At 43.7% G+C, this 25,954-nt stretch overlaps 1 protein-coding gene across 5 annotated transcripts in view; it reads right to left on the bottom strand.

Annotated features, from left to right (window-relative positions):
• The window catches only part of LOC105430029 (tachykinin-like peptides receptor 99D), a 73,437-nt gene that overhangs the window by 28,062 nt on the left and 19,421 nt on the right, over positions 1-25,954 (bottom strand). For all 5 annotated transcript variants that reach the window (XR_968172.2, XM_089085225.1, XM_089085224.1 and 2 more), the window contains exon 2: positions 5,293-8,549. Coding sequence is in view for 4 of the 5 variants with exons in the window: in XM_089085225.1 (XP_088941351.1) it covers positions 5,293-5,741 (449 nt within the window). In the remaining variant the exon portion in view is untranslated. The remainder of the gene's footprint in view (positions 1-5,292; positions 8,550-25,954) is intronic.

Raw genomic sequence — 25,954 nt, 5'->3', positions numbered from 1 at the left:
TAATTGATAGAAGTTCAAAGTCAATAATAATTTACGAAGTTAATAAAGTCGGTAAAGAGAATGCTAGAGAATATCGATGTGAACATCAAGATTTAAGAATAGTTAATAGAATTTTTTAACCGAGACGAGTAACAGACGCGCGGTCGAGATCGGAAATCGCATTGCCCCGTCGAAATGTATCGCTCGACGTGAATTTATACCTTCCGCCCTTCAGCGTGGACCAATCTGCCGCGCGTCACCAATAAGCACCGCTTTTATCGATGCATCGACGACGTTGCATTAGCCACGCTACATTTCGGCCCTTTAATTGAGTCATTTTTTATCGATTTCCTCGATGGCATCCCCGGGGCGATATTTCAGAATTTATTTGCCCTCCCGATTGCTCGAGAGACTGCACGCCCCCGTTATTTCTCGGAAAACCGCAAACCGCCCCCTGACCGAGTCCTGTTCACGCGTCATTGAATTCTCATTGAATTTCTAATGGGGGATCCACTCCCGGACAGTAAGGCGGAGCATTATTTTCGTTTGCCGCCTCGGACAACGACGTTATTGTCGAGTCGAGGAAGAATATTTTTCCCCTCTCGAGTTTCTTATTTTATACCCGGCGCGCGGCAGCCCGATTCTTTCAAGGGGTTAGTTGCAAGCACCACGGGCTGGTGGTGTACGCCCATTGCGCGGCATTGTTTCAACGTGGCTCTCATTTTGAATTGGTATCGAAGGCATGCACGTGACATACCGCGCAAGGAGCTAACTGCACCCCGTCGTCAACGCCGTCGCCGTCGCCGGCTGCGTGCATTTCCTATGCGAATAATGGATGCCAAACATACGCATAGACGTCAACATAATGACGTCAACATAATGACGTCAACATCTAGAAATGCGCATTCTTCAAACGGATGTGTTCTACGGTTTCGCGTACTTCCTGCAAATGCATCAACTGTTGTCGAATAACAGAATTCTATTTTCAGACGCGAAGGAATAATGCATTCCCTCCCCCCCTCGTCCTCCCTCTCTCTCCCCGGCCCTTTGACATCATATCTCTTTAAGAATGCAATTACGTCGTATACACACGCCGGTGTGGCAAAGTGTAGCATTAACATTTGACATTTTAACCGAGCCGATGACTCACTGCACACTCGTAATTGGTATCACAATAATTAATCTTTAATTTCGTCGCCTCGATATTCGACAAATGAATTTTTTTTGTACTCCTGTTGAATCTTAATTTTAAAATTCTTCCGTAAAAATAAACGGGACGAGACTCCGCCGCGATATATGTTAACCGACATACAAAAGGTATCGGTTACCGAGCGTTTCATAACGAACGTTTCAATACGGCTACTGTCCGCTGTCGTGCAATATAGATATGTTCTCGTTCGGCAGAACGTGCCAGGAAGCGTGGGTGTATTTTTGTCCGTGGAAAATTGAACGCCCGCGCGTTTTAACGGGATAAGACGTTCTTCCGCATACACGAGCGAACTGTGAGGCTACGGTGAAAAGGTGTGTGAGCGAGAGAGGGAAACTACGAGAGGCAGAGAGCTTTTCTTGAATAAAGAGGACCATGAAGAATCTTAAGTATTTTCTCGATGATAACCAACCTTCCGGGATAAATATCGAGCGAGAAATGTTTGCAACACTTTTGCTTTTGGCGGATCTTCACGAACCGCACGATAGAAAAGATTTGCTCCCGATAGCATTTAAAATGGAAATAGTCGGAAAACTGGAAAATCAACTTTCAATCCCGTTGTGGAGATGTGGGATGAATATATCAGATGTGTCCTATTATCACAAAATGAAAATAATATTTCGCAGAAAGATTTATAAAAATGACACATTGTGTGTTATGTATATAATCTGATTCGGCATTCCACGATCATATTTTACTAAGCTCCGTTGCGACCCTGCAGCTGGAATCTTAAATTTTAAATTAAGCAAAAAAGCATGGCAATTACTCGCGTTTAATATTTAATGCGAACTGTCTCTCCGCGAAGAACACTGGCGAGAATCGTTTCCCAGTTTCCACGTAGAGATATATTAACCGTGAGAACCTAATTAATTCGTTATATACTCTTGTCGCGGCTGCATCAAGTGTTCCGTGACTACTAATTTGCGTTGCCTTTTGGGAGATTATTCTCTTTGGGATTTTTCATTCATTCTCAATTAACGATATTATTTGTAGCGAGTCGTTCTCACGGAAAAGCGGTTTTTCGAGCGGTTCAGAACGAAACGCCCGGCACGAAAATATTTCAAACTACGACATAAATGATTCTCTATCTTACGTCACGGCAATTATTTATCCCCTTTCCTCACGCGGATAAAAGGAAAACTTTGCCAAGCCTCTTCTCGTGATTACGTGCCGATCGCCTTTTTCTCGGCCTCTCACGATCGATCTTTCCCTCGCAATACTTTGTATTGACAGGCTAAATGCCTATAACAGCGATATTTTTGCCTCGGCTATCAAATACGGCGGAAAATTAACTGGCGATCTAATCGCCGAGTTTTTCTACATCCACCAAGAAGGTGTCTGCTGCCGACGCGAACGATGAAATCGCGTGAAAATTCATTCGGAATGGATTTGCCATAGAATCATGCATTTACCGCGTAAACGCGGTCTCTCTTCAATGCGCGCGCGATTGCTTCTGTCGTACGCGATATGAATTCGTCGGAATAAATTCTCGTTGGAACACCGCAGTTCGTTTTGCCGAGCGTCGATTAAGTTCCCTCCGGTCCATTCGATTTTCATCGCTTTTACAGAAGCTCGTTGCAGCAACGCTATAAAGCTCCGCTGTAATACATTTAATGATCTAGATAAAAGCCCCCGCAGTGAAAATCGATCGGGACGATATCCGAATGGGCTACAATGTGCCCGTTATTTCTATCACAACGAGCGCAATACCTACATTCCGATGACTCTCTCTCTCTCTCTCTCTCTCTCTCTCTCTCTCTCTCTCTCTCTCTCTCTCTCTCTCTCTCTCTCTCTCTCTCTCTCTCTCTCTCTCTCTCTCTCTCTCTCTCTCTCTCTCTCTCTCTCTCTCTCTCTCTCTCTCTCTCTCTCTCTCTCTCTCTCTCTCTCCCCCTCCCCCTCTCCCTCTCTCTCCGTCTCTCTCTTTCTCCCTATCTATTTCCCTCGTACCGTAACGTGTATTGTTGAAGTCTCAGATTCTCCCGTTCGTGATAACATTATCATTTCTCGAGGAATGTCGTCGTGGCCGATCGAGTGCAATGCTCCATCTCCCTCGCGGACGAAACGCGTCACTTGGAAGTGGATTCCGCAGTCGATGCCGGCCGTGGAATTTCATCGTCGCGCGGGCAACATATGTGCAACGCTGACATTATCCTCCGTTGTATCGTCGAAAATTAGTTCCCCACGATAAATCCGTTGGCGCGCGATGTTCGCCATTCGCGGTTATCGGCGATCGTCCCCGGCGCCGGTGGACGACCAGAGCGACCCTTCTCTCCCCTGCCTTCTACCCCCGGCATAAAAATGAATTTCAGAATTTACGATCTGAGCAGCTTCTGATATCACGTCACATCTGTCGGCGACGTCGCGTGATCGAAATTTTTATCGCTTCTTTTTATCGGCAATTTCGCTTCGAAATGTCTAAATTTTCAGGAAATACATCGTCATTTTAGAGTGACTTTTGGAGATGTATAAAAAAATCATTGGATATCTCTCTCTCTCTCTCTCTCTCTCTCTCTCAGAGGAGGAGGAGGAGGATGGTCCTTCAATCCGCTCTTTTCGTAGTTCTGGATACTGCTTTCGAATAATGGTCTTTCTTCTCGAGCACAATTGAAAAGAAACTAGCATACGGTCTTTCAGCTCGAAGAAAGCAACGTTCTGACTCTCGGTTTTCCGCATTTAGCCTTTCAGATTTTTGTTACGTTTTCTTGACGCAATCATTCGCTTCGCTAGGCAAGATGTGAACTCAGTAATCGGCTTTGAGATGGTTTGAAAAGTCTTTAATCGAGATTTATGAGAGTTTAAGTGGTCGCTCCCAGAATATTACAAACGTAATCGCACTTGTTCCGATAGTATCTTCAACTTCAACGACTGGACTTGTATCGATTTAATCGATTATCTTAAATGAATGGTGCCTCTCCCTCCAATCGATAGAATTAATTTCTTTTTTTTTTTTTCAATCTGATTGAGGGATCGTCCAGTCGGATTAAGAAAAGAAAAGAGTAATCACCCACGGTGCTAATAAAAAGAACGGTGAATTATGTATTCCGTTGAGAGTATAATTCTGAATGGCGCTCATTCAAGAGGAAAGTCGCTTTGCGAAATTAACCCGGCATTTTCAAACTCGCAGATTGAATTGCACTTCTCTGATATTTCTGTAAAAAAAAAAAAATTCACCTTTGTTCTACTCGTCTATTTTGCCGTTTGCGTTTCCCTTATCGAACAATCCGTTAATAGAGCAACCGTTAATACAGTGGATTGTTATACGTATTGTTAAGGGGAAAGAGATATTAAATATTTCTTCAAATCACGATGTGATAACTCGCATAGCAACAGCGGCAACAGATTTAGGACTATTTAAAATTTTTCCAATACGCGCGTTTGCACACTTAAAAGAGATAACGCTGTAGGTGCGACGATTCGATCGAGTCATAAATAAAGAAGTTGAGATTTGTCGAATACTACGTAATTGGATCTTGGTGGCTACGAAGTTCCACCACGTCTAATCGTGGGACAGGTGACGCTAGAGCGGTAATGTTTGTCTTTCTCGTTTTTCTTGACCGACTTTCGACGTCAGATTGATCTCCGTCGTTATCCCGAAACCCTCTTCCCTTTCGCCGTTAATCCTGCTTAACGCGGCGTCATATACGACGCACCCACGTCACTTCAACGCAGGTCGGGACTTCTCTAGATAAACAGGAGGAAATGTGTTTTCCTAGGACCGGACATCGATCCAAGTGGAGGTTTCAGCACGAGTCAGTTCACACGTCAAATGTACGAACGCGCTGAAGCGAGGGGAGGAAAGATAGAGCTCGCGCGGGAGCCACTATCTTCGGGATTATTGATTGTTTGATGTATCTAAGGATCACGGCGATGATCTCGTGCTTAGGCGGGGCGATTAGCGTTGACGAATATATATATCCCTCGTTCACGATACCATCTCACACCTCGTACAATAGCAGGAGAAGATGTACTAAGCGGCATTGTCCTAACATTGACCGTCGCGACTTAAGACCGATACGGCCGTGCTATCTCTCGCGATATTCGCTCTTAGAGACGCATATTATTCAACCAACAAGAGAAAAAAGACAGAAAAAAAGGGGATTGCTTACCGGTCAATGGATATCGCCATCAAGGTGAAGACGCTGGCGCATATCGTGAGCACCGCGATAAACTGGGAGATCTTGCAGTAGAGCGTCCCGAACGGCCAGTGGCTGTTGAGCATGTAGGTATAGTTGAAGGTGACGTTCAAGGTCGACACCATGGCGTCCGCGATGCTGAGGTTCACCAGGAAGTAATTGGTGACGGTGCGCATCCGCCGGTGCGCCAACACGATCCATATCACTATCAGGTTACCCCCGGTCGCCACGGTGATCATGCCGGCGAACAGAAGCGTCCAGATCATCTGCCGCCACCACGGTAGCACGAATTGATTTCGCGGCGCCAGATCCGTGTAGTTGGTGCCGTTGTGATAGGTGTCATTCTCGTACCACAGCGTTGTCACGTTCCAGAGGTGAGACGAGGTGGAGTTGTACGTCGTAAAGTCGTCGAGGTTCTGCATCACGAATATCGCGTTCTCCCCGTTGACTTACGTGTGTCGAGCTAGACACACACAATCGAGCGAGAAACCCGTCGTTGTTTTTACCTCCTCCCCCTCTCTCTCTCTCTCTCTCTCTCTCTCTCTCTCTCTCTCTCTCTCTCTTCACCGCTCTATATTCAACCGCTACCTCCACCCCGTATCTTCCCTTTGTAATTTTGTCTCACGATGCTCCTCTTATCTCGCCTTAAGGCGCGTCAAACTCTCTCTCGCTCGCAAGCACGCAATCTTCATTCCCTTGTTTGCGGCCCCGGTTTATTCCGGTTTGCGGTGCTCCTTTCCTTAGATAACGTCGAGTTTTTGATAACCGACTGATCTCTAAATTATAACATCGATAGCGGCACAAAGAGACTCGAGTCACCGTCGATCATCCGGGTGCATCCGCGTCAGTTCATCTTCCGCCGAGAGCCGAATATTCTCCGGGACGTTCCGGCACCCATAAAAATTTCCCTCGTCGCTCGATTTAAAAGATGGAGGTTCGCCGCGGGTGGGAACCAGCCGGGTTATCGTCTTTCGGGGCAAATAACTCGCATATTCCTGTCAACCGCGCATACCAGCCGGCCGGGTCGGTCTACTGACGAAACTTGCACGACGGACGAGCGCGTTTACAAGCGAGGCATCGTCGCGACGTACGAGCTCTCCGCCTCGACTTTTCGCGGGGTGAATTTCCGAATCGTCGAGGAGCCGAAGAAACGGATCCATCAGTCCCGCCGATGACGGATGTTGCCGTTGTCGCGCGGCAAAATCGCGACGGCACGCGGAACGGATTTGATTTTCGGGACGAGCGCGATAATCGCGCGCGAAGGGAAGGAAATCCGCGGCCGCCCGCCGCGTATGATGAAAACCGATAATTCGAGATTCCCTCCCCCTGTTTATCAGCTATATCGTACTTTCACGCAACAGGACATTTGGTTTCGCCGGAGGCATTGTCCGTCGGTGGTATCGGTATCGCAATTACCATATATGCCTTCGACCGATTAAGCCGCGGGCCAAACGATTGTGGCGTCACCGACAACTCTCGACAACTGGACGTACGAGTTCGATTCCACTTGCGTTTCATGCACGGGCGCTCTCCGCAGAATCCGATCGTCCCAAACCGCCGGACGAGACCTCATTGTTCTCGCGGCTTATTCGCCTATAGATGAATGCACCTTTTTGTTTTTCGCCGATATATATTCGAAGCTTCGACGTAACTATTCTCCTCCCTTTCAGTCGTTGCCGCGCCGGATTTTCATAGTTCGCCTCTCCTCTCGTACGGATCAGAAATCGATGATGATCACGCTGATATCTCGAGCCCTCGGAAGGGAAAGCCCGAGGGCTTTTGTGAAAATCCGTAAGAGTTTTGCGTTACAATTTTTTCACCGTTGCTCCAGCCACGTATAATAATTACTAAAACGTCGCTGATGTCTCGTCTTGAAACTCGCCCGTCGCTTCGCAACGAGGATTGCAATTTTTACGCGCGTCAGCTCTTCGCCGAAGCATCGGATAGGACGATGGGGTACACCACCCTTGCGAATTGGCGAGCGTGTTCGTTGTTTTGCGTTTCCTCCCGGATGAAAATTTCCGCCCGGTCTGTCATATGGCAACCAAGATTTCGCGACGATCGCCCCGTCAAACTGTCATTTCCACCCCTTTTGCTCATTAATTAGCGGCCTCTATTTAATATCTGTGTCGTACTAATTTGGTTTCGTCGGCTTTCCGTCTCACGTTTCAGGCAAAATGGTAAAGTTACGTTCTACGCCGACCTTTTGCAATTTCGTATGCTTTACGGCCGATCACGTGGGCGGAAAAAAGCTTTCGCATCACGTCGCTAATAAAACTCTTCTTGCAGTAGGAAATCCGCGTTATCGTCGATTTCTCTTCGCCGTGCAGGCGTGAGGACACGTCTTTCACACACTGGCTTTAGATCCGCGCACTCTCAATTAGGCGTTGACGGTGACCGGAAGTGAATCTTCGTTTAAGGGTTCACGGGCGACCTCTCGCCAATAACCCACGCACGTGTCCACCGTTCGCTGTTGCATTATGTCAGGCGCCGTTTTTTTTTATCGTCGGATGCACTTAGAATTTTAAGATACGATGGACTCGCCGCGCGTTTTTCTTCACTAAGACCGACACCTCTCGCGATCCTCCCTTGATGCTATTAGAACAGGACGAGAGTTTCATCTCGTATTCCGCGCAAACGTTTCCGGAGATCTCCTTAATTTTCAATCAATTTCAACATTTTGTTCAACCTTATCGTGCAGATGAAGCGGAATCGTCCGTTTCTAGACGCGTTTTAAATGAGAGATAAAGTAAAGTGACGAGAGAGGTAGCGCTGAATCGCACCGCGTTTCCAGAAAGTTCGGACTCGCGGAACGTGCCGGAAGAAAGTTCGCTCCGCGTTCGCGGGATCGATATGAAAGTTCCTCGAGAACAACGTGTAAATAAACTGGTCCCGGGATATATAATCTATAAAACTCGGAGGAAAGTCCACTTTTTGAGGACATCCGATGGAAAGTTTCTACAAGAATTGTTGTAGATGAGACGAAGATAAGATTTTTCTTTTGTCCGTGCCAATGGACGTCGAAAAAATGTCTCTCATAGGCTGGACGATTCTCGTTGAGAGTAAGAATCTGTGTCGCGGCGGCTATTTGAAGCACGATAGAAGACCCTGTATGGTATTCTTATTTCTCCCTCGCAGAATTCCGCGTTTATTCGAGGCTCTCTCGCGACGTATCCTTATGTTGTACGAATTTCTCGCAGAATTTCCCTCCACCGTGGTTCCATCTGGATCTGAAAAATATATTACAATGTCAAGGGTTACTCTTTAAGTTCAAGTAAGGCGCTGCTGATGCGAGAGCGAGAACATGAGTTATCGCGCGATTTACCGGCGCGACGATAAGGGAAAATTTCCGGCCCGCGCGTAGGCGAAAAGCTCGGAAAATGTGAATGTACGGACGGTGAAATCCGTGAAATTTCATCTGTCTCGTTCGGGATGGCGACAAAAAAAAGGAGGTATGGCTCGAGAAGCACGTTCGCAGAAGGACGCGGAAGCGGAACGAACGTGCTGATTACGAACCGTTGAATTTCCCGAAGGAATTTAATTATAAAACCGGACCGCGGTACACCGCGACGATCGTCTCGATTAAGACGATGCCTGAGAGGATTGCGGCGCGCGTTTCGTGTTTCCCCCCCCCCCCCCCGGATAATTATTCTAGTCGCGCGATTGACATTTCCTTTTCTCCCGAACCTTAAGCTACCCCTTAATCCTTAAGAATTGTCGACGATTGTTCGGTAGAAAGATTGTTATTTCGTGGACTACCTCGCCTCAAATACTTATTTATAGCAGCCATCTTTATCGTGCCACTTTAGTTTGATGTCGCCATTTCTACCCTCCATGTATATTGCGCGATGTTTAATTTTCCTTTTGTCTAACGGTGGAATATCATTTGCTTAATTGCGCGGCAGCCGTGTTATTCTTTCCATTATTCGCGTTATCTACGGTAAGCTCTTTGCATATCGTAACATGGAATATTATCGACCAAGAAAAATAGAAACAGCCATTTTCCCCCTTTGTACGATGTAATGACTGATATATGGTAACAATAATTAATGTTATTCTAAAGGAATATTTTCCCCGAATACGCGACGCACGCTTTCGCGTTTTCCCTCCCCCCCCTCCGTATCTTTCCGCCGACGTGATTTGTGACAACGTATAAATAGCACACGAAACGTATGATCTACACAATGTTAGAATCGAGATTGCTTTCGCTTACCGCACAATATTCCACAATGGTCTCAAATAAATGTTTATTCGCATTGTTTGCTCACGGAATGCACTTTTCTGCACGATACTTGGTTCGATCTAACGGCGTGACCCCGTTCCGGTATTATATGTCGTTAACATGCACGCATGTTGAACTATTGTTGTTGGAGCGGCGTCTCGAGCGGAAAAATCCGCATGGAACTTGATATGGAAGAACAACAGCCCTGCCAAAGTAGAAAATAATAATTGGCGCTATAAATAGCATCATTGTCGGGATCCGCGGCACGGGATCCGCCGTAAGATTAACAGGGAAATTATACGAATGGCAAATGCTTTTTGCCCGTACACATGTACATTTGAATAACGTCGCGCCATATAAATTGCAACCAAGCCGCACCAAGCCGCCGTTGGCGACAATTACTTCAGGTTGTTATAGGGCGAAATGGAAATCGCAATTTATGCGGCCCGCCTACAAACGAACAACAGATTAAAATAACGCCCTATCCCAAAGACGACGCGTCGTTGTTAATTCGCGATTATCGCACGCGAATTAAACGAAACCGAAATACAGGCGTTTCCATTTTCGTATGCACTTTTATAATATTACCGTATCCATCACAATTTTTATGCCAATTAACTTTTGCATTACATGTTCAATGCCTGCCAAAAAATTTTGTTTTCGCCTCCCTCGCGTCCGTCCGTGTACAACCGTTGCATATCCGCCATTCGAACTGACATTTCATATTCTGGCAATTAATCGGGATTAATTGGCCAGATACCGAACGTATTCTCCATTCGCCCGTCGTCGCATTGTGTGCACAAACCGCTCGATAAACACGGGTAATTCGCCGGAGAGTTCTTAAACTATGCGTGCGCCACGATTACGGTATGTGCACCCCACGACTATCCTCCGACTGCACGCGCCGTTCCGCGGGGGGGGTAGGGGGATGAGTAGCGAGTGAAATGGAGCAATTAACGCTCGAATATTGTTCCTGAATCTGAAAATAGCTAACGATCGATATAACGAGGGTGTCGGTGAGACGAGAGAGGGAGCGAGAGAGGGGGAGAGAGAGAGAGAGAGAGAGAGAGAGAGAGAGAGAGAGAGAGAACATTCGACGAAGGGCGTCGTGACGTTTGTAGCATTTCGTGACGATACATGTGACTTCACGTTCTCATAACACCCCCAGCCAACACGAACCACCTGCGAGGAGATCCCTCTCCCGACTTTAGGCGCTTGGTGAACTACTAGCCCTAGGATTAAAACCGTAGGATTGCGCCGTAGACTGTAAAATTGCATTTACGCAATTGCTCTAATTTGCCGAATTGTGTCGTCCGCGAGAGTGCAATTAACAGAAAATTATCCTCATTCACGGGAATAAAAATAAATTGTCCGCATTGTCTCCCGCCTTGTCGTGTCCTCTGAAAAAAGCTTCACGTTATTATCCTGTCTTTTTTTTTTTTTTTTTTTTTAACGCACATTTATGCGCGGCTTGAGTCAACATATTTCCGTGCATATTGAGAATTTCCGTATGTCAAAAGAATTCCAACAGAAAAATTAAATATTTAAATGATCGGGAAAGAGACCGGTTTTATATTTTCCCTCGAGCCGAAATACGTCGCGGCTTTCCAAACACGACTCGTCGATATTGCTTTTCATTGTCGATAAAAATTCATTTCATGCATTCGAATAGATGATCTCAGGAATAGGATACGTTCGTACTCGTGTTTGCGAAAATGTTGCGCTGGTCACTGTGGTGACCGAAAAAAAGTGCAGAATTTATGCATGGCGCCACGAAATAACGAAAGAATGTCGCGGCGTGAAAATTGAACGTGAGATTTTTGCCAGTGTTAAGCCAGAGGAGGCAAATAGGAATGCAGCCGCGGAAAAACGAGTGGAATTGCGGTGTGCTTCGAAGATGGTGCACACTCGGTACGGAGTCGTGAAGTATGCAAATTGTGAATCACTCTGGACTGCACAAGTGGTTACGTCGCACCGAAAGAGTTTTTTGCTTCTTTTCTTGCGCCAAAAGAGCCAATATTCCGCAATTGGACAAATAAGCGTATCTGCCGTTCGCGAATGGAATCGACCATTCAAGAGATACGATCTTGTGGAAAGAAGGGCTTTTACCTCGATCGTAATTTTTATCGCGCCCCGTAACCGCGAGTTACGTCATTACGATGATACAACTCTTATCATATAGTGTTCTATAGTATGATTGCATATATATATATATATATATATATTTTAGAATGATGATACTCAAGATGAGAATGATCAAATGGAACAATGCAGCATAAGAAAAAACTGTAAATAATACTTATTACTTTAAAGATGTAAACACCACTTTTTTTTCTACTTTTTTTCTTATTCCACTTTAAACTAACCGCAGGAAATTTAATTAAATTAAATATATACGTGCAATGACAACAATAATATTTTCGTGATACTTTCTAAATAATTTTCTAGAAATATGTATGTACGTGTCGTATTGGGAAATATTAGAAATCTTTCGCTAGAAAAACATCAACGAACAAGTTTCGTTCGAGAGCAATCAAATCTAAAGATAAATCTCGATTGGTTATTTAACTTTCAAGGACTTTGGCCGGCCGGTCGGTTTTTCGCCACCTTTTATGTTGCTCCCTTCTTCATCCTCTCGTAGTTTTGATATTTTTATTGTTCTCTGAATGGTGGACAAAGCCGAAATTTATTCGACACATACGGAGAGTTATCGTCAGCAACGTCGTTGAAATGTAGCGCAGTCCTTTTGTAACGTGACACAAAACAAACCGCGAACTAGTCTCAAGTTTCTACATTTCAGTTCTGCGTACGCGCAATTGCTATCAAGCTTTTGCTGAATCTCTACCAGACCTAGACCTCACTCCTTGGTTTCTCCGCTTGCCTTCGTAAAAAGGAACGACAGACTGCGCATATATATAAATTTAACATCCTCTCGCAGTTTATCGTAGTACAGTAGTATTAGCTGGCTTGTATAAGTGCACAAGGTCTAATGAACAAACTATTTATATTAGCTTGAAAACGAGAAAGACGCAGACTTAATAATATTTTAATAGCGATAAGAGGCTCTCTCACTAAGCATAAGACCACTTGCCTTGGGCGTGTGTGATATATCGTGTGATATATTAGCTTAGATTATTAATTCGAAACAAAAGTGCATTTGTGCAAAACAGAAAAAAAAAGAAGGAGAAATTTTTTATTTAAAGTTAAATCTCCATACATTTTCTTGCATGGAATATCTTTGTCTCAATTTACGACGTAAATAATTCGGAATGTAGATAAAGTAACGAAAGTTGAAATGGCGTTCGCTTCAGATTAGCTTTGACAGATATATGAATCGCGAGTACAACGGAATCGGAATCCTCCAATCAGTAAGACAATGCGGGGGCAAAGTAATGATACTACTCGGAAATACGATAAATTTTGTGTTAACTAGAGTAGCACGTGAGACGCATGGCATTTTCCCAACACTTGGTACCGGGGTTATCCAGAAGTCAGCAGACCGTTTGTTAAACTTTACCTACGTGCACGATATCGCAGTTGTGCCCACGACCCGTATGTCTGCTTCGTCTTTTTCCCTTTTTCCTTACCTCCACTTGCATCTGACTTTACGTCGCATTCAGCTAGCGCCTACTTTAAAGATTTATTTCACACCTCTATACAATAAACGACAAATTTGAAAAAAATTATAGATTGTATGTATTTCTAGCAAAATTTATAATATATTTAAAAGAAAAATTTTACATTGCGCGTGTATGCTGCGTGTTTCCTTTGATCAAGCTAAATTGCATAAATTTTTGATGCAGTACAAATTTCTTTCTCGCTCGCTATCATTATGTGTATATATATATATATCAGATGAGATTATATAAATATTGATAATGTCATTGTATATACACGGAAAGAACACTTTTGAAGTATCTAAAAATTTGATCAGATATAAATCTGGATAATAATTTTTTCCGAGCCATCAAAATATTTATATAGAATGTTCAAATTGATTGCTAAAATATTGAAAATTTTTTTAATATTTTATATCTGTGTAATAGTTTTAAAATTCCAACAAAATCAGATCTATATCTAGAATTTTTAAACATTTTATTAAAAACGTTCTTTTCACGTATATTTAATTAAATCATATTTGAATTTTTATACAGTCAATTTGTGATGGAATAAAAAGATTGTCTGTATAGAACAAATTTACAGTCACATCTTTGATTATATACTACTCTCTTGACCTCTTTTTCCATTCCACGCTTTCTATTGGATTGTTCTTATCTCGAATCATTATCTTAAAATTGTCGAAAGAAATTTTAGAACATTGTTTTCGATAAAAATCGTATAACGACTGTAATTCGTAATAAAGGAGATGATAAAAATTACGATCCGAATAATAATAACCCTATTGATCGCGGAAGTTTTTTACGAATTTTTTGTATTCCGATATTTAATGATGTAATAACATTATTTGACCAATCCATGGATTGAAAACTAAAATGCGCAGATATTTCATTGTTTGTATCGCTAAGATCTTGATCGGTAAGAATTGAATAAAGGGGCTTATAGAATAAATAAATTGTGATTTTTATGAGATAAGAGAGAAGGGGCAAGCTGAAAGCTCAGCGAGCATTCCGTTTGACGTCCTCTTCCGGGGCATTAAAGACGCCTACTATAATAAAACAAGCTCAGGAAGCAAGGCAGACCCGCATTAACAATGGACGCACTTTGTGAGGAAAGACGTCCATCCATCTGGACGTAAAACGCGATTCTATCCGTCGCTTCTTTTCCGAGTGACACGCTCCGCGTCCGCCCGCGCTCCTGAGGAGACGAAACTAATGGCATCCGACGGAAGATCTTCTTCTGGCCCTTCTGGTATTACGCGTCAGAGAGAAGACTCTCCCCGGCGCAAGAAATCTTACATCTCCCGACGACGTCCGTTATGAATACCACGGCGATACCTCTTGCATGCGTCTCGCGGCGCGCACTTCGAACACTTCGAACGGCCGCAAGCGGCCGCGCCAAGCGTCCGATCGATATGTCGTCACTCGTAACCGCGACAACTTGCCGAGGCACTTGCAGACTTCCACGACCGCATTCTTCGTCGTGGAATTGAAATTCTCGGAACGTCCTTAGAAATGTCGGTGCACGCGAGAACGCGATCATCCGGCCGCTTCGATATAACGGTAACGGCCTGGAGTTTACGAGTTTGTCACATGAACATTTCGCCGGTTTCTAATTTTCGAGGATACGCGCGGCGACGAAGTCGTCGCCGAAGAGGAGAGGGACATAAAGGGATCCAGTCGTGACGAGGGTTTTTCCTCGCGCGGGTGCACTTAAAAAAAAAAAAAAAACATCGCGACATCGCGCTTACGGCGCTGAAACGCTCGTCCGTCTGAAAAGCGTCGAGAGAAGAAAATTATGCGCTAAATGATAATAACGCGTCCTCCTTATAATTTCCTTGCGCCCACGGGACGGAAAAACCGCGTGGGAATTTACGCGGAAGTGCTCCGCAAAAGCCGAGAAAAAGCGAAGAGCAGGAAAATGCACAAAGGATAATGGGGATGGTGGGGAGGAGGGGGGAGGGTCTCCCGCCAAAATCTTGACTGCGTTCCACGTGTAAATTCGTGATAAAGCGGTAGGTCGAAGCTTGATATACCGCCTCTGCAATGCCAAGAACTCGACGAAAGTTTCCTTTTCTTATATATACGATCGAGTTATTCGAAAATTGGCACGATTTGACATTGTCACGAGCGGCATTTTTCGTGGTCCGTCCCTCTGACATGTATAATCGGAAGTGCACGCGCGCGCGCGCGCGCGCGATATCTGGGTCACACTGCATAGTTATTCCAGAATATGGCCTTATGTAAAGCAGGATATACATAATCGAAGTCCTGCTGGCTCGATTCAGCTCAAATTTGCAGTAAGCACCGTCTCTTGCGTTGCTCTACACTCCCGTTCTCCATTCGTTCTCTATTCGCCTCGATTTTTCCCTTTGACTTGAATCATACGCGTATCTTTTACCCTCCCGTCCTCTTCAGAGAAGTGCATTTTCAAGCAACAACTTGAGACAAAATCACGGCGAACACTCGACTTACTGAAACTGACTTTTCCGCTTTATTGTTCACGCACGCGCTTCTTCCGCCGACGTGAGAGATATTCTCTTGAAATTTCATCATTTTACGATAACGCTTGAGCTTACAGTTTCTCAAAGCGGAATAAACGGCTGAAAGCTGTTTCTGCCTTTCCCGGAATTCATCATTAACGCCGTAGTTTTCATATGTCCGGCTTCTTGTATTCATCAGCCTGTTAATTCTGTTTGACTTTTCATGATAAAACATACGCGCGTTAGTGAGCATTGTAAAGAGCATTGTAAATTACAAATGTGATGCATTGATGGACGATGGGTGTTCCTAAATTACAGCACAAATAGAATACTTTTTCAATTTCTACAAAAATACTTTTAAAATAATTTAACTTCTTGATAAAATAAAGCAACCAACAATTAAAGAAACAAACAATTTCTATTATTCGAAAAAAGCACGGCATTCAAAGAATTCAAATAACAAAGTGCACTACACTGCATGAATTTTCTCAAAGTGGTTTTCTGAAAAATTTTAAATATTCTGCTCACTAATATATTTTCCTTTCTTTTGTATTATTGATCAAGTTGTTTTCAGTTATGGTAATAAAATCCGGTACTCACGACATAATGCGATAGAAATAGAGATCGCATTCGGGACTATATTTCAGTCGTGATTATAGCTCTCTGGTGCCTTCGGTATGCGGGAAAACGCATAATTTCATAGTTTAACATATAGATTGGAGTTAGTTCATCATTTATTAACATCTACCAGATATGGAATGTAAGATCGACCGATTGACAATTGGCCTCTGTATGCTACCGATTGAATAATTTAATATGTAGTTCGGTAAGGCGACGAATTTGCATCGCGCCGCGGTATTCAATCACAATACATTTAAATAGATCGCGATATATTTCTCAATGCCCACGTTCAATTTCTCCATATTTCTATATTGTTTCGAATTTTATTGTTGACAAATATACATATTGTTCTTACAACGAAATTCGGTTGTTGACAACACTCGAGGGACGTTTGCTGATTTAATATGGACGGCACACTACTACATCGGTAGGTAGGAATTTAAGCGGACGCCTTCGGCGAAGGTAAACAATTTTCAGTGTTCCTGTATAAACATGTAGCGCAAAATTGTGAAGAGGACGGAGAAAAAGTTCATTAGCTCGCCGAGAAATGTTTATACGAAAATCGAGGACTCGAATCGAGGGGGGGGGGGAATTTCGAGAGAGAATTTTTACTATTACGCTACTCGAGGGCACGGCTCACGATCTCGGATCTCCTCAATTTTTGTAACTAACGGTAGAGAGTCCCTGTCGTTTCCCCGTCGGTGTCTCTCGATTATTAAACGTATGCCCCGTTCCGTTCGTATCGCGTGTTCGTATCGAGATAGACACCGCGCGAAATCGGTCTGGTCCCGGTTGTACAGCTACACGTATGTTAATGCGAGTCGGGGGTTGCGATGGGGATGCGGCGCGCTCTTAATACGATTAGCCTCGCGGTAATGGAGTATGCGGGAGCCGCCGGGTTGTTGGCGGAGTGGCGCCTGATCGTGTTATCAAGACACTATCAATACTTCCCGAAGCGGTCCAAGCAGAAGCAGTGCCGCGGAAGCTGTGTGTTGCAAGGAGAAGACATCTCTCTCTCTCTCTCTCTCTCTCTCTCTCTCTCTCTCTCTCTCTCTCTCTCTCTCTCTCTCTCTCTCTCTCTCTCTCTCTCTCTCTCTCTCCTCTCTCTCTCTCTCTCTCTCTCTCTCTCTCTCTCTCTCTCTCTCTCTCTCTCTCTCTCTCTCTCTCTCCTCTCTCTCTCTCTCTCTCTACTCTCTCTCTCTCTCTCCTCTCTCTCTTTCTCTCGACGTGGGCGTGCACGAACGGTTGTCGTCCGCATGTTCCCACGCAGGTGGTCCCGCTGTTACAAACCGGATATAACAAACCGTGGTGATTTACAGAACGAATACGAGCGTTATTGAGCGTAGCGACTTTCGGGTCGTCGTCGTCGTCGTCGTTGCGGCGACGATGGCGACGACGACGACGACGACGACGACGACGACGACGACGACAAGAAGTCGTTATGGATGATCGCGTTATCGATGGTCTGCCAATACGGGATTCTCAATTTCTCAATAGCGCCACCGGCGTGATAGCAATAAAGGCCGACGCCGTTCGGGCGCTAATGAGTTATAAAAGCGCGAAGGGCTCGACTCTCTTCTGGGGAAAATTACCGGAATGAAGGCGAAAAGGAATAGGCGTCTCCTTAGAGAACAGAACCTTTGAGAATGTAGTGAACTCTGAATGAATATTTGCATGTTAAATTTTTGACGATTAAGAGTCTTTGAGAGCAACAATTGAAAATGAACAAAGAGAGCGGAATAAAATATTAATCAACGTGAAAATGAAACCAAAAATGAAATGAAAATTAAATTTCTCACGTAAATGTTTACGTGATTTAATTAAAAATATCAATTGTCAATATTTATTTAAATTTAATTTCAAGCAAAATATTTTTCTAAACTACAGCTGCTCGTGACAATATCTATTACAGCAATTCAAAAACGTTTTGATACAATCGAACGGTCGCAAGTATTAAAATTCTGTGACGAAAAGAAAAAAAAAAAAAGAACACATGAGAACGCAGCTTATACGTGATTTTTCGTGACAATCACTTAAAAACGAGAAAAAAAAATCGAAAGAAGGAACGGAGAGAATTAAAGATATCGATCTGCGCTCTCGCACTTTTAATTATCCCCCGTGGCGCAGGTAGCCGCCAAGTGTCCTGATTGATGGATCCATTCGGGAAACGGCGAAATATTTCAAGTTTGTCTCCTCGGCTCCGTTGTAGGTGGCATAATCTCGCGACTTAATGCGCGACTAATTCTCAAGCTTCAAACGACGAACGTAATAACGTTCCGTAATTGTTGCTAATGAATTTTACATTATCGCACGTGAAAGCCGGCGGACGTTACGCCCTATGTTCGCGCTACGTCTCTCTGTGAACAGTTTCTGCAGCAGATGGGACACTCCGTCGCCTCGGTGTAAATAAACGGCGGGCCCTCTCGCGACACACGTAATAGTCTTCTCCCTTTTTTTTTCCCTCCTCCCTCCTCGCATCTTCCGAAGTTACGACGTATATCCTTCCGTTACCGGGGGGGGGGGGGGGAGGGGGGGAGAGGAGGGCTTCGTAAACCACGCTGATACCATAAACGGCCATAAGATGGTTTATAACCGTTGGCCGTCCAGGTGGTAAGATCGATCGAGTCATCCGCGACCCGCGACCGATGATTAACGACGGATCGTTCCGCTTGCGCATCTCATTTGCGCGAAAATCCACGCCTCCGGTGGCTTATCTCGGAGAGAATCCGAATCCGCTATCGTACCGCCCAATTGTACGGAAAGAAGCGCGCGCGGGGGGAGAGGAAGGGGGAGGGGGGGGGGAGGGAAGATAAAGGAACGCTCCTCTATAAATAGCGGTCCTCAGATTTCTCTCGAAACGAGGCATCCGGTGTTGCGTACCCGTCTCCGGGGAAATTTGTATTTTGTAGGAGGCTGCGTATTATTTATACACGACGACAGTCTTTTTCCAGCCGAGCACGGATCTGCGCTAATGTAGAACGGCGCTTTATGTAAGCTTTATGTAATTTCTCTGTCGAGTAATACTACGCGCGGAAGCGGATATCGTTCGGTCGAATTCAGGGAGAGCTGTGTGTTCCGCTATACGGAACCTGACAGAACCAACTCGATTCGAAATGTTGGTGTTTGTTGACGCATACGCGAACGTGAAATGCGATACACCCTGAAATAATGAGCGACGTGATGCGGCGTATTGAAATCTTTCTCATTAACGATAGGATTTTTCGATAGATTTTCCGAATATCGATTATCTTTGATCGAGAGTCCCGTTCTTTCACGGACGTGGAACGTGGTTTTTTTGGCATTCGCCGGCATTCGCAGAAAGCGATCTCTGTTTTACTAATTCCGATCTATTCCCGAGACGCGGCGGGGATACACGTTCATAATTTAGAAACATTGCCGTTAGGGCACCTTTCGTAGGGGAACGGCGTAAAAATCCGTTTATTTGCATATTCATGGCGCGCCAATGGCGCGCCTACGCGAGTCCCCGCAAACGGAAATGACGTTTAAATGAAGTTACTACAGCCGTTATCGCCGCGTAACTTATGAGTAAATAAGCTGTGCGAATGGAGCTGTGTGAAACAATAAACTCGTATCCGCCGCGAGTGACGGCAGCCAGGAGAAACGGCTGCCTCGGGGGCTACGATTTTGCCGCGAGAGCGTCAATGACGCAAGTTTCGATCGTGCGGCCGTGTGCATCTCGCAAAAACCACCCCACAAAAGCTACGGTGGCCACGGTGGTTCTCCGCCTTTCCGCTGGCGCTTCCCTTTAGAAATACGTAGTAAAGCGCATAGTTACGCGGCTATTGTTAATATCGCCTCGGTTATTTCGGCGCACCGCACCGCTCTCCTCGTATTCGAGGTTGCGCGCCTCCTCTCTCTCTCCTGATTCCTTGACGAGTTTCCCATTGATTTTACACGCGCCGGTTAAAATTTCACGTGGTACCAGGTGAAAACCGAACACCGCGCTCTAATATCGGTGCGGAGCGGTGCGCGACGAGGCGGGCTGGCGAGGGTAGACAAAGTTTTATGAAGTAGAAATTCGATAGGCCCCGGCTCTCGGATCTTTTCTTTTTACACGGCCCACGAAATAGGATAGCTTTTCACCGGCGTCGAATATATATATATATATATATATATATATATATATATATATATATATGTGTATATACGGAAAGTGATAGCACATTGCACGCAGTCTTGATGGCATCCGGCTGAACGAAAATGTAGTTCTGTATTTCTTTCACGGGGTGGAAATATCGCCCGCCCGGCAAATGCCGGAAGGAACAATCTAATATCGATCGTCATTCTCGCGGCTTGCTCCATTAACGGCTCACACCCCCCCCCTCCCTCTTCCCGTTTGCGATCGCAACGTACAACGTCTGCGTTTACCGAAATTAAGCTGCGAATTAAGTGAATTACGAGAACGACTTGTAGACCGTCGCCGTAGGAGAGAGAGAGTTTGTCTAAATAAAATATACTTTTTTCTCGCAAGTCTGTTTTACGATCTCACGTTGAGCGGTTAAAACCGCTCCATTTTCAGACAACTTCTTGTCGTATTCATATTTCACCCGTAATATATACGACGCGCCCGCAAAGTGAGGCAAAGCCGAAAAGTATGCGACAAGAGGGATGAAAAAAAATTCCACAAGTGTGAGAAGAATTTTAAATACCCTATTACTATATAATAATAAATACTTTTACGGCAGACAAGACAAGACAGCGATCTCCCTTGATATATCCAGGCAAGATCGAACTTCGACGGAAAGTTTCTGAACGGGAATCTATTTCAAGGTTATAGCTTTCGATAGCAATATGTACTCGAAATTTATGGTTTATATCGGTAATATTACACATCGTGTAACTCGTAATGAAATGATGAAAGTTCGTACCTTTGACGTAATTTCTTACTTAAAAGTATGCCGATGTTGGACGATTTATCTCACGATGAATTTTATGTTATCTTCCCCAAATAGTTGGTTTGCTGTCATCAGATTATTTATCTGTACGCGTATAGATCTGGGTTGATTAAAACAAAGATACTTTGTACTCGCGTTAACGCGAGCAAATACACGCGATATTAAAAATATTTTATTATCATTACATCCACCTCCTTTTGTTCGTGGCCGTATATATTGCATAACAAGAAATAGAAGCTGGAAATAAAAAGCTGGCTGGAAAATGATTAATGCGCGGAAGCATCGCTAACGAACAACGCTTATCGCTTTTTTAATCTGTCGAAATTAAGATGGATAGACCTTCAACCTTCGGATACAAATCACCCGACACCTCGACACCTCGTGATTATTGGAACGCAGTGTGCTTGCATATCAAACTGATGCAACGCCTTTAATGAATACGTTACAATCAGATGCTAGCCTCAAATATTACCCGTGTCAACAATATTACTCTTAGCTTCGTGTCAGAGAGTGATAAGCGAAGATAACAAGAAGATATTCTACGAAAATTGCATAGCCCTTCGGCAACAGATCTACACAAGATCAATCGTTTACGTCACGAGAGAGAGAGAGAGAGAGAGAGAGAGAGAGAGAGAGAGACCTGACCTTAGACGATCATTCAAATTTCTATCGTAAAAATAAAATCCATAGATCTTGATCGTAAGGAAAGGTGTATATCTGGTAAGCGGGACTTGGGAGAATCGTAAAACGGGAACGTAAGAACGATGCCGAGTTTATGAGTCGACTACGTTGCACGTTTTTGCCAAGTCGACACCGTCAGAAATTCATGACCGGTGAACAACGTACAGCAAAATGCAAGTCATTTTACGTATCGCGATTTTTTACGATGAAAAGTTTAATAAATTAAAAATGCCGCGAGACGTAAACTTGTCACGGGTGCGAATCAATTTGTTAAATTAAAAAATTTTGTCGATAAACTTTCACAAAATGATTCTACTCGATACAATTATAATTGTTGAATTTATTTTATTAGATACAATTATATTAGATAAATCTAAAATGTATATTTAAAAACATATTGCATGAGAAATAAATAAATCATACGACACACGCAAGAGAAATGTTCACGCAGGAGAAATATCAAGATTAAAAACATATTTTAAAAGCATTTCATTATCTTTTCTCTTGTTTTTTTTTATTGTAATGTCCCGCCATTGCACAAGATTTAGTAGGAAAATTAATGGACAAAAAGTTGAATTTAATGAACCAAAAAAGACCTCTCGTTTCAAGAGCAAAACGGTTCGGTGGATGGAAAGCGATAAAAAAGAAGGGACGGTCTACTTTGGTTGAAGGAGTTAAATCGATCGATCTTTAACATCCACCCAGGATCCGACACGGAGAAAAATGTACACGTTACTTCTTTATGCCGTCCATGTCTGCACTCGCGCGATTTTGCATTCGCTGTAAAACATAGAATGCTGGATGCCGTTTCCTCAATCACACAATCAAGATCAAGCATATTTCCGAGAAACGTCCGCAACCATAATGGCTGACTATGCAATGGTTAATCTCCCTTAAAGTCTTGCAGTTATTCTTTTACGAGTTAAGATAACGAACGCCTATCGCGCGAAAGCCATTTAACCCTTAAGACTTTTGAAATTGGATAGAGAACCGAGGTAAAGTTAACGATTACTGAAATTGCGAGGAACACGGGGAGAATGAAAAACCGCAACCCGCCTCCGGAAGATCCTCGAGCGGCTTCCTCGCGCGCGGAAGGAAGTTTCGTAACTGCGTATAAACGAAATAGGAATGTTTCTAACAAAATCTCCCGCCGAGGATGGAGCGCCGTTGCTACGAGCGATTTGAAATACAGAAAACGCGAGATTGATAGCAGTTTAAAGACAAACCCACCCAAGTTCATCGAGGAACACGTCGTTTCCATTACCAGTCCCGAGTGGTTGCCTTACACGGGCGACGAGAGAATTTCATTTGCCGTATACCGTCATATGTTAACACAAAACGTTGTCGCGTTACGCGTTAAATCTCCGATTTCAGGGCCTTCGGGGAAGAGCGCTTCGCTAAGTCATTAATATCCCTAATAAGCGCGACGTTAGAATAATAATTGAAGAGCGTCGGTGCGTCAAACATACATTAAATTGATAATCCTTAATTAGAAGTGTGTGTGTGTGTGTGTGTGTGTGTGTGTGTGTGTGAGAGAGAGAAACTTTACCGTTTTAAAATCATCAAAACCAACAAACGTCAAATACGTATCTGTCCACAAAACGGATCGTGCCGGCTATCCGTTAATCTTCTCAAGCTCTGATGTAACGCGGCACAATTGTATTTCGAAAACATGTTCCTAGTACGTGTCGGCACAAAAATATACTTCACAGTGACGTCGCGCACGGGGGAGTATTAACGATTTAATATTATTAAAGCATCGTGGAGTTAATCCATCAGTCGGATCAAAGCACGGTCCGCGTCACTTAGAAAATGGCTTTAGCACCGCCGGACCGCCGGCCAGATACGTATTCAACTTACCCCAAGTCGATATTACGTTATTTTTTTTCTTTTCTTTCTTTTTTTTTTTTTTTGACTCGCATTTTGTCACGCCAGCATTAAGATCGGCCATTGTCGCCGGGAAAAATATCGACTTGGCCGCGTCGGCAGGCACAAAAAAAAATAGAAGTGTCGAATAAAAATTAGTTTGCACGGGTTTTTGTTTAAAATAAAGTTTGATAGGGATAGGCACACGCCCGTGATCGTTTAACCTTTCACGGAATACGTTTAAACTTTGACCATAACACTTTCGGAACTTGCGGCATCGCTCGCGTCAGCGTTCACGCTTGTCACTAAATCGATCCAGCTTTCACGCCTTCGAACGCGAGACACGCCTTCCTTTTCTTAAACGATTTTTAAACATTTTAAATGTGGATGACGCTGCATTAGGGTGAATGACATACGACGCGATGGCAGTGAGACACTTCCGCAATCTCGCGTTTTCATTATCAGCTTCGTATCCATGATGGTCTTAACGCAAGCAGCAAGTTTGGAGAGTATTAACGTTTCATGGGAAACGTTACACGATCGAGTGCCTTTAACTCCATGGGATTTCCCTTAGTAATGTAACGAATAAATCATGCGAATAAAACTGTAAAATCATGGCACGTAATTTCAGTCTGATAAATTTGTATAAAAAAAATCCATATAAATAGAGAAAGTTTAACATTTTGAAAAGATTTAGAGAAATACAAATACTATTATTAAAAACGAGATTTCTTGTAAGTTTATTAGATATAGTCCCAATGTTGCAGAAATTTTGTACAAGTTATGTGTTGCAATGCAAAATTATTATTACATCACTCGTTCTGCATAATTAAATGTCTGCTTCGCGTTGTACGGTTGCATGCATGTAATTGATGTTTCAATTACAAATGTGCTCGAGCTCTTGGCGCTTGGAAGTTTCTATATAACGTCGATTAATGCTGATATTGCGACAAATAAATAATATTGGCATCGTAGATCCGTGATCGCATGATTCACTTTATATTTACATAAATCGCTTTAAAAAGAATTTTATTACAACTGTTTATCGGAACAGTTCAGATTCTTTTTATAGATTATACTGATGCGCACGATCGTATTTATAATTATATATTTATAATTACGACTGCAGACGCAATTCCGCGCAAATGTAAAATTATCGTGGCTAACAGCGATGGCTCATTGTAGCTTTACGTGAATGCCGTTTGCGCGTCTTTCATCGAGATATGAATATTCTGATAGGAAGTACGCAATCTTTAATTGCACGATATAAGTACGTACACTTACTGAATCTGCAGAAGCACCGCGCAATTATCGGAGAATCGATTTTATCGAAATTACACTCCGATATCACCGGACAGAACTAACTGTCTACATGACAATTAAACCGGCTTCCCATCGCTGCTTTATTCATATCATTAAGCCCGGACCTAAATCGCTGACGTCAAATTACGTTAACGTACGAACGGGATGAACGCAATTACGCGTCATTCTTCACTTGCGCGTCCCTGAATTTTTCAGTATTTTTCGTATTTTCGTGCTTCTTGCGTTTTCGGCGCAAAGTTCCTATGTACATAGCGGGGCCATGTGGAAACCGGAGAGTTTTGATCGATCAGTAGTGTAACAGATATACAGATGATGCGGCATTTATATATACTGGGCTGTTTCGCGGATTCCGGTAGAAAATCAAATTTACGAATGGAATAAAATATGGCCGAGTTAAATATCTGATTCGATTTCGCGGCGAACGCCGCGAAATTCAATTTATAAGCCGTTGCCGTATGAGAAATAAATTTTCCTCCGCGCGGATCTGGTCAATATGGAAAGCGCGGAATATAACTCTTATACTTAAAGCCCTTTGAATAGCAATCGCCGCGCGTCACCCGAAACGTAACGGCGGAAATTTGATATGCGAAACCGTCGGACGATACAATCTACGCGAATGCCTCGAAACGAGAATCGCTAATGCCATTTTACGGATTTGAAGGGAGAGCGACAGTCTTCCCGCGCGTACATACGCGAGGGTAACGTTTTCATTTCACCCGCTTACAAGTTGTACCGTCTGCTCTCGTTCCAAGCGATTACGGGAAAACCTCGGTAATGTATTATCTTAATTTTCACGATCACGCTTTGCAATTATCTTATTTAAAAAAAAAAATACTAATAATTTTATACGACACAAGCGTCCCGTAACGTTGCGCAACGTCGTTGACACTTAATTCCATCGGGCGT

The sequence above is a fragment of the Pogonomyrmex barbatus genome, unplaced genomic scaffold (assembly GCF_055798465.1).
Source record: "Pogonomyrmex barbatus isolate J1 unplaced genomic scaffold, ASM5579846v1 scaffold1, whole genome shotgun sequence".
Classification (NCBI taxonomy): domain Eukaryota; kingdom Metazoa; phylum Arthropoda; class Insecta; order Hymenoptera; family Formicidae; genus Pogonomyrmex; species Pogonomyrmex barbatus.
Note: the sequence above shows the minus strand (reverse complement) of the source record. Positions and strands in the feature narration are given on the sequence as shown.